This window comes from Mya arenaria, chromosome 7 (assembly GCF_026914265.1).
Source record: "Mya arenaria isolate MELC-2E11 chromosome 7, ASM2691426v1".
Lineage (NCBI taxonomy): Eukaryota > Metazoa > Mollusca > Bivalvia > Myida > Myidae > Mya > Mya arenaria.
The window spans coordinates 46,493,393-46,502,798 of record NC_069128.1 but is presented as its reverse complement, the minus strand read 5'-3'; the positions used below and the strand labels follow the sequence as shown (position 1 = coordinate 46,502,798).

Below are 9,406 nucleotides of genomic sequence, written 5' to 3'. Positions count from 1 at the left end.
TATGGTAGGATATTACTGCTGATAGATAACCTGATAGTGTACGCGAATTGTTTCGTCTTTACCACTTGATTTTCGAGATAATTATCTAGCTATCTAGTTAATTTTCACGATACTTTTTTTGGTAAGATAAATATAATTATACTAAAAACAGGCGTAAACGTGCACATAACTGCCACCTATTACCCTGTTTAGCTATCCAATACTCACAGGTTATAGTTATGGTTTTTGAATTCCACTTGAGAACGTTACATACTTACTGGTCAACTAGATAGGATTCGTGGTACGACTTAGCCATAAATGCACTTTTGGCTTCTAGCAGTAACTGGTTATCTAGTTATAATTTGCGAATTCCACTTGAGAACATTACATATTTACTTGCTAACTAGGATTCGTGGTATGACTTAGCCATAAATGCACTTTTGGCTTCTAGCAGTAACAGGTTATCTAGTTATGATTTGCGAATTCCACTTGAGAACATTACATACTTACTTGCTAACTAGGATTCGTGGTACGACTAAGCTATAAATGCACTTTTGGCTTCTAGCAGTAACTGGTTATCTAGTTATAATTTGCGAATTCCAGTTAAGTAACGTGATAAGTGGTTAACTTGATAAGATTCGTGTTTTTATTAATTATCGCGAAAATGGGTGGTTCAAAAGAAACTATTCGCGAATGCTATCAGGTTATCTTACGGCAGTAATATGCCACCATGGGTGCCTAAATGATAATACTACGGATGTTGTTTGCTTTCGAAACATTTATCTTACTTCAAAATTAACTAATACGCGCAATAAACTTCATCACATAATAAACGCATCAGTATATAATATGAATTGTGCAGTTACAACCAGCATCAATGTTGACACAAATTCACATTGCAACGAATTTTTAGGCTTTATATTAATACAAAATCAATACACATGCCTTTTATTTTGTTAATAATTGTCTTACTTTATCTACCATTCATTATCATGATTAATCGTTTAAAATTTAATGATACTTATTTGAAGGGTTTATTAAAAACATTCTAACAAAAAACTTTGTATTAAATCAAAATGTAAACAACATATTAAATATCATATCAGATCGAAATAAGTAATAAAAATATCGAATGATATTACCTATTTTCCCTAATATAAGCTAAACGTTTTGTTTTGTTTTTGTTTTATATATAATCCAAACATATAAATATATGTATTATGTAAAACTGAATGAAACCTTAGATACTGAAACTGAGCTTTAGTGGGAAGTGAATCTTATTTTATAGTAGATTTCATTTATTACTCAGGCTATAGATTCCCATCGAATTATAATCCCTCCGTACGCCTACCGGAAAAGTCAATTAAATCACGCAAGTACTTCCACCCTTACATATTTATCAATATATTGGTCCGACTATGAATGCACGACATAAACCATGCATTTCTGTGGTAACACACCAAGATTATCATTTTCAAACTATGACAAAAGTTAATGTAATATTAATTGATTTTAAGAAAATGGATAAACCGACTACTGGTACTGACAAATTTATATGAATGAATTTATTTGAAACTAGACAATTAGATAAACATCATATGTCCCATATATTATAATTCATATCATATGCCATAATGAGAGTAAATACACTGTTTACGCCGCTTCATGTTCTTACTATTGTATAGAAAGGAAGGTAAAAATTCCCATTTGCACTCTTCTTAATATGTAATATTATATACCAAACAATTTATTTGTATGTCTGATCGCACCTTCTCTGAACCTTAACTGTTAACACAAAAAAAGATTTAACAAGCTTACAGACAGATTAAGTTGAATGCAAATTGTAGTGTTTTTATTACTGCTGCCTTCTTTTCCTACCACACACTCGCACTTGTCCATCATATGGAAGCCACTAACGAATGGATCCATGCATGGAGTGGGTATTTATTAAATGTTCCTCCAGGTTTGAACTCCGATTCGTTGTTGCAAACACAGTAACATTTAATGAACACATTCAATTAGACCGAAGTTGTCTGTCATTTACACATTCAGTTTGAGCAAATGACCAAGAAAACTGTTTATCAGTGTCCTGCTTTTGAATGATCGAAGTATTTTTAAGTTTATGCCATATATGTCTATTCTAATATATTGGGAAATATGTGAGCTAATTTAAATGCGTTATGATTGCAATAATACTATGTTCCAGAACGAGGAAGATACAATTGAATAACATAAATATTGTTGGATATATGATATTTAACAATGCCTTTCACATTGACTCACTTGATCATTAGCGCCCGTAGTGAACGTAGTATAATACTTTGGCACTTAACTTAATGACAGTGTCATTAATATAATGCTAGGTGTGTTATGATTCACTCTACGTATAGCTCAGATTAAGTTATAAACGATGACAGATAATGAGTAATTCTGACTATAAGCTTATTACAAGGCAAACAACATTATCTAATATTGAACATTAAAATTAGCTTTCTCTATATTAATATGGGTCTCAAGTATCAATACTAATGGAAACAAATGATTAACTACAAGTAGACGAGAATTATGGGAATAAAGTGCTGAAATAAGGTATCATTACCAAATGGGAAATTTTACGAAAATTTAGCTTAAGATAAAGCTACACATAAATGGATGCCCCCTTATGCCCGTGTTTCACGAATGGGCAATATATTGTCCAATTCATAAAAAGTAAGTTATCGTTTATCAATCGAAAATAACCTTTACGCATACAACATACTTTTGTAACAAAAATCGACTAGTTAAACATTGGGAAGATGTACGCTTTGAACAGGGCCTGAAAATTATCGAGGTATATATTATCTTTATTTCATTTGTGAGATGTATTAGGCACGCGTGTTTAAATTGACCGATTTTAAACAAGACGATGACTACAATCGAGAAGGCTGGAATGTGAGTTTAGATTAATTTCATAGTAGTATGCAATACCGCAATTGTTTAATTGTAACGTAGTCAAGCATATCAAATGTGAACTAGGCAGAAAAGCCGTTTGTTTCGGGTCATGTTATCACTTTTGAACAGGTTCACCTTGTAATTTGATATTTTACCATTTAATCATGTTTCATCAAACTTAGGATACCCGCTTGAACCATGAAATGTCTCATGTCTGTAATTAATATATACTTCTTGTCATAAACCACAATAACCGAACATTAAATGTTTCAATTAAAATCTAATATCGACATAAATTAAAATCAGATACAGCAACGAACAACCAAATGATTTGAACGGTTCTCTGCGGTGCAAAATAAACCAGAGAACTGCAATAAAGTATCTTTTTAGTATTCATCGCCATAATTTGAAACAGTTTTGGATTTCAATACATATATTACTTCATTCTCTGTTTTTCTTTGGATCATCAAAATGAAACTATAATTTATCAGTTACTCGGCCTGTAAATATGTTTAACATACGTTGCTAAGGCGAGTAATGTCAGATGGATGTCCTTGGATGTCTTCAGTGTACCTTTTAGGAGCAAGCACTGCTGCGCAATATGATTCATTTGTTTTATGGTGATGCATCCGATCATTGAGTTCTAGAATTGTTAAATTATGTGATTATTTATAAATATTAGACAGGATTGATTTTTTGGTCATATAAATTAATTTGATACCCTGCCAGGGTAAGGGTTAGCCTTACCCTTGACGGATGCTTCCTAACATATTTGTTTTTAAATGTTTGATCATTGGGGTTTTGCCCCTTAAGTTTTCATTGTTTTATTATCATCATATAGTTTTACACTATGATAAAGTTACTAAGTAAAGTGTGAAATAAACAATGCGGACATATAAAATACAAGTTGAAGTTTGTGTTCTGCTCTATTTTAACTGAAACTGGACATACAATGCCACATTGATAAAATATGATTAACCTATTTTTCTACTCTGTTGTCGTTTCTTAATACCAAATATTGTAATTAAGAGATGTGAGCTATAAAAACAGTGTTTTTCCATTTGTTTCGTGTCTTTTTAATCAATTGAAATTAAACAATGTCAGTTATAAAGCTGTTTAATCAGTTGGCTATCAGTTGGTTTATGTATGATGATTATGATTATTATGATAAGAATTATTAAATTATTTGGAACACTCATTCCAGTGTACTGAGGCAGAAATGTTGACAATTTGACAAATTAATCGTTATACTAACCCTTTAGTACCGCTATCAGCATTAATATGTTCAATCACTAAATAGTCCTTTTATAGAAGAGTCATTTGCATCGGCGACATGTATCACTTATTACATCGTATATCTGAACGTGTCATAGTATATATTACCAATGTATCAAATTCATCAAAGAGTGGGTACCCGTTTAAATCATTCGCTGGTTCATATTGGTAATTAAAGCATATTTCTTATCGTCAACGCGTGTCAAGAGAAGTATATTAGAAATTTCTTACATGCAGTATCTGTATAAATTAAACTGTTTAAAGAAATAATTCGGGACCGACACTAATTTAATCTTTTCATTTCAACTAAAGTGTAGCTATCAGCAACGAAGTGTTTTTATAAGCGGTTTTTCCTGAACTAAATATTCTAATAAGGCGTTTAACGACTTAGTTTCACTACGTAAAAAAGTTACACGGTTTGGTAAAATATCAAAAGTTTCACCATTTTCGTTTATGTTTTGTTATTTATAGCTCTGATGCTATAATGCACTGAATCAGGATAATACATGTAATGAGTCTTAGTTAATATCTAGACATTGTCGTTATTGTGCTAATAAAACATTCCAGACCAGAGCCAAATATTTTTTTCAACCGAGAATAAACGGTTTGATGAAATTGCATCCGTTTTGATATGACAAAAAAGCTTCTCTCTAAATACAATCTCATGGTGAGTCTATGAAGATAAAGGAAAAACCTAGTAGTCATAAATTTAATGAATACCATGCGTAGAGGAACATGTTTAGGTCAGACACTTAACGATAAACATATAACGGTACAATCAACAATGATGGAAAACATGCGCATACAAAAACCCTAATATATCATTATGGATGACTGCCACTGAATTGTCAGACAAATAGGAATATACCTGGAAGGGAGGGGCGGGCTTTGTGTGGTTAAAGAAGTAATTAAGTAAAAACGTTATCAATAATTGCAAAATTTAAACAACATCAAATCGGAGCGAGCATCAACTTACAGGCAATGGAAAATAAAGTAAATCATCAATCTTCAACTTTAAAACTTCAAGTACCCAAGGACCATGTACATTCACCATCGTTCGAAACTAAGTATAAGAATGCCGTTTATACAAAACATAACCGACAAAATTATCGCAATTGAATGTCTATTGCACTTCATGGTTTATGTACATACCTTAAAATGCAATAACCATCACTTCTTCTTCTCACAAGAAGAATATATGCACTTAATATCGTTAATAAAACGAAACGAACTAAGACATTTATTTTATGGTTTACGACATAAAAGCGGAACAGTGTAGAATTACTGAGTGTTTATTATCTATGACGTTATTGATGTCTCTAGCATCTTATGTGTATTATATTAACAATTCAGTTGCAAAGAAGTGTCAATGACCGAAAACCTGTACAAACGTTTATATTTCAAAGATGGAACATTAAAAACCAGTAACAGTAATAGTTATTTATTTTAACTTACGATGCGGAGAGTTTGTGACATTAAAAGAAATTGAAAAAAAAACAAAAAAACACACACACTCGTAAAGTTTATTATCTGAAACGTTTCGGCGTAACGCCTACATCAGTATAAAAACATTAAGACATTCAAATCAAATTCTGAGCTTTAACAGATGACTTTGGTTTTACCTTTTTCAAGTCAAGTTTTAACAGTGGGCGCCATTTTACTGAAACTGACCGTTACAACCTATAAAATAATGTTGGATTGTTTATATATTTTACCAGGGTCTGAATTTTTTAATAATTTTTAAACATGGTTTTATTCAAAATTGAAAATTGAAATCTCGATTTCATGACATGCAGCATCAAAAGTTAATCCAGGCCAATTCTGGTCTTGACATACCAGCCAGGTAAGATTTGGTCAATGAAATAATAAAATATACAGTGAAAAGCCCTGAAATAAAAAAAGACAATTGCCAAGTCTTTTCAGTGGTCATGACAAGGATAATTTATATTAAGGACTAACACATTCAGTCTTAAGTTTGTAATACTGGGAATTGCACAAAATATGGGCAAGAGCGTCATCGTGTGGCGTCAACACTACGACAAACCACACAATATTATCTTGATAATCTGTTTAATCAATTGACAAGTCCACTTAGAAGTTATTGCTGCTCTAGAACGTTGCTTGTTGAGACTTATAAGTCTAACCATTGGACAATCATACGATATGCAATAATCAATTCTTTAGATATGGTCCTATAATTGGTGAATTGAGCGTTTGTATCACAATTGCCAACTGGTTACAGTGACATATGCTGCACAGTTTACATCGGGGTAACGTCATCTTGATGGTGATAGTGTTCAGGTATTGCTATTTTTTCCTCACTATTCTTGTTGTGGTTAATGCTATACGTCGTTTGACAGGTTATTTATCCAGATGCCCTCTCCATATAACCTTCTGTTGTTGTAGAATATCCTCTCAAAGTGCGATATGTAACCGTCACCTGCGGTATAAAAAGTACATTAAGTTTAAACGACATCATTATGGAATGTACAAGCTCAGTGGATAATAATTTAGAACTGTATTATCAAAAGCGAAATGCATACCTTAATGCATTCTAGAAAAGAGAAATACATAGTTCTCACCACATGTAATTTACATCATCAGTTAAATATTGTTTATGCATACAGATTTAAATTATGTCATTAAATCGTAAGGATTGTCCGGTTAGCGGAGTGGTTAACGCACTCGCTTCTCACAAAGGCGACCCGGGTTCAATTCCAGGCCAGGACGAATTTCCGTATGAAAACAGTTTTCATAACGGACGTTTCTGCCATTGTCAAATGACATTCAACTAATTCGGACCTTTTAATGGATAATCATTTCGTTTCATTCATTTTGACGCTGTCGTATATAATAAATGAATGGTTTTATAGACTTCCGTAAAGAATCATTTTCCGTATTTTTTCGTTTAGCCTGTTTTCAGAATGAAAACGCCTGTTTTCAGAGTATTTCATATTTCCTATTTTTTCCATTTAATTAAGACGATTTATTATCGAAAAAACATTTTTAATCGAAAATAATAACTTTTTAACCTGTATGAAAAAATGTTTAAATAGCAAGATGAATTTATTCAACACATATTTGGAGTCTTACTGGTGAGCCCAAACATCGTGCAAAACAGCGGCAGAAAACAGCAAATATGTCAACACGTAATACTAATACCTACCGTCTTTGTCGAATATTTCCCTTACCCAGCCAATCAGCATGTCACCCCGTCTCGAACACAGATCAAGGATAAAATTGACCCGCATTGTATCTGAAATAAGACGTATTAGGAGGATATTGTGAGAAGGAATAAAAATAGTGACGGTCTAGCAGAAACGGAACGCGTTATGCAAACCTTCTTTAGCTGTTTGACTTACCACTATGCTACGAGTCCATTCAATTGGGCATAAAATCTGGTGACCCCATATCGCTACGTTATGACATTATTTAAAAACTTCTGTTTTATCATTGAAAACTGGAAAATACTAGAATATCTTGTGTACATATAAAAGGATCCCAGCCTACACATTCATCTGAAATAATCAATGCTGTTTTCAATATTCAAGTTTTGAAAGAAATACAATTTATTGCAAACGTATTAAGGATAATTACGTTGCATTCATACCTGATATATTTAGAAAATAGTCTTCAAGTGCCTTCAGGAACGTTATCGTTCCAGGAGTATTACTGCATAAAGCGTGTTCTGAGAAGTGCTTTAATGTTCTGAAAGAAGAATGATAGTTTAGTTTATTAACAACTAACATTATCAAACTTGAATATACTACCTAAATGAACATAACATTATTTCCAATGCGCGTTAAAATATGTGTATATACATGCATAAAAAGTCCAATATGAATGGCAATGTATGACTACAGCTAAACACTGTAGTACAGACGACAAGTAATACCATGGATATTATGAACATGTGAATATGTACAATTTTACTACAATTCAAGATACTGGAGCATCTGCTGAAGTACGACGTCGTTTAAAGACACAAGGGTCAAAACGGGATAAACTCTTTTCCCGGCATAATACGTTTTTAAACAAAGATTACAGCAAAGATAAACAGCAAAAAACATGTACGAATAAATATCATAAAACTCACATTCGATGATAATGATGATGCCTGTCACCGGTTGGGTCAGTCTGTAAAGTAGTGTCAATCCCGGACATTGAAGCTGCGTAAAATCCATCAATTAAAATTATCGTTACAACTACCTTCAGAATGGATTCCATATTCATTAATAATTGCGCAATATACTGTCCATGTACAACTATATAGTTTTGCTCAAAACAACAACAGATTTTCGAGAATATTCACTCCGTTTAGGGTTATTTCCTCTTCATTTAATTCTAATGTAATTTAATAATGTTTCTTTCTTTAAGTGTTTATTTCTGAATGAACGTGATTAACATTAGATTTACAACACGAGAGTGTACAAATGCAGCAGTAGACTGCAGTTTAAATAGCCAAGACTAAGTTTAGAATGTGTAAGCCCTCGTACACTCCTGCAGAATGTCACTATAGGTCTACGTAGGATGCTGCACCTAAATGTTGTTCTTTTAAGCTCGTCCCAGATTATGGCACAGATAACAACAGTGGTTCATTCGGTTTACTGAAATGACATTTGAGAGCAAAATATAATGTAAACAATATGCACTTTAACGTTTAAAGTATGTGTTACATTGCACTTTATTAAATCGTTTACATTGGTCATCAATATCACTTCCTAGAACCAATTAAATTTGTCTGTGGTGATGATGTTGCACCTTTAACTCTTTCCGATGTCGAGACATGAATTTTCATTCTGCATCCAAGTAGCTTTTAGTTTTACCGATTTCGAGGGTGTCGGCTATTGCCTATTAGCGCGAATATATGGCATTTGTTTAGTGAAGTATCTAGTTTTAAAATTAATTTCGTGCATTAACTGTTATTATTTGGAACATAAGATGCATTCACAAAAACCATTGCCCAATTGTTGTCACTTAAACAATTAAACAAAACTATTTGAGAACTATTTCTCCATGTGCCGGAAAAAGAAATGCCTTTTCGTTAGGGGTGTCCCACAGGTAGCACTTTTGTTTAAGTACACCATTTTGAATGAAACAAAGGGCAGTCTAAGCCTCTTAAAATTCCACGCCTTCGGTTTATTACCGGAGTTTGATAAGGTGCTTAACTTCATCAAACACTTCGACAAACCTGTTTCCAAAATAATGTTTTGACAGTGCT

General features: G+C 32.7%; 1 protein-coding gene across 1 annotated transcript; it reads right to left on the bottom strand.

The window, feature by feature from the left end:
- Positions 1-5,994: 5,994 nt before the first annotated feature.
- On the bottom strand, positions 5,995-8,517 carry LOC128240092 (uncharacterized). The gene is made up of 4 exons (XM_052956584.1): positions 8,282-8,517; positions 7,796-7,893; positions 7,352-7,441; positions 5,995-6,625 (listed from the first exon to the last, which is right to left on the bottom strand). The coding sequence occupies exons 1-4, from the start codon at positions 8,416-8,418 to the stop codon at positions 6,528-6,530; spliced, it is 423 nt and encodes a 140-aa protein (XP_052812544.1). The 5' UTR covers positions 8,419-8,517; the 3' UTR covers positions 5,995-6,527.
- Positions 8,518-9,406: the final 889 nt, after the last annotated feature.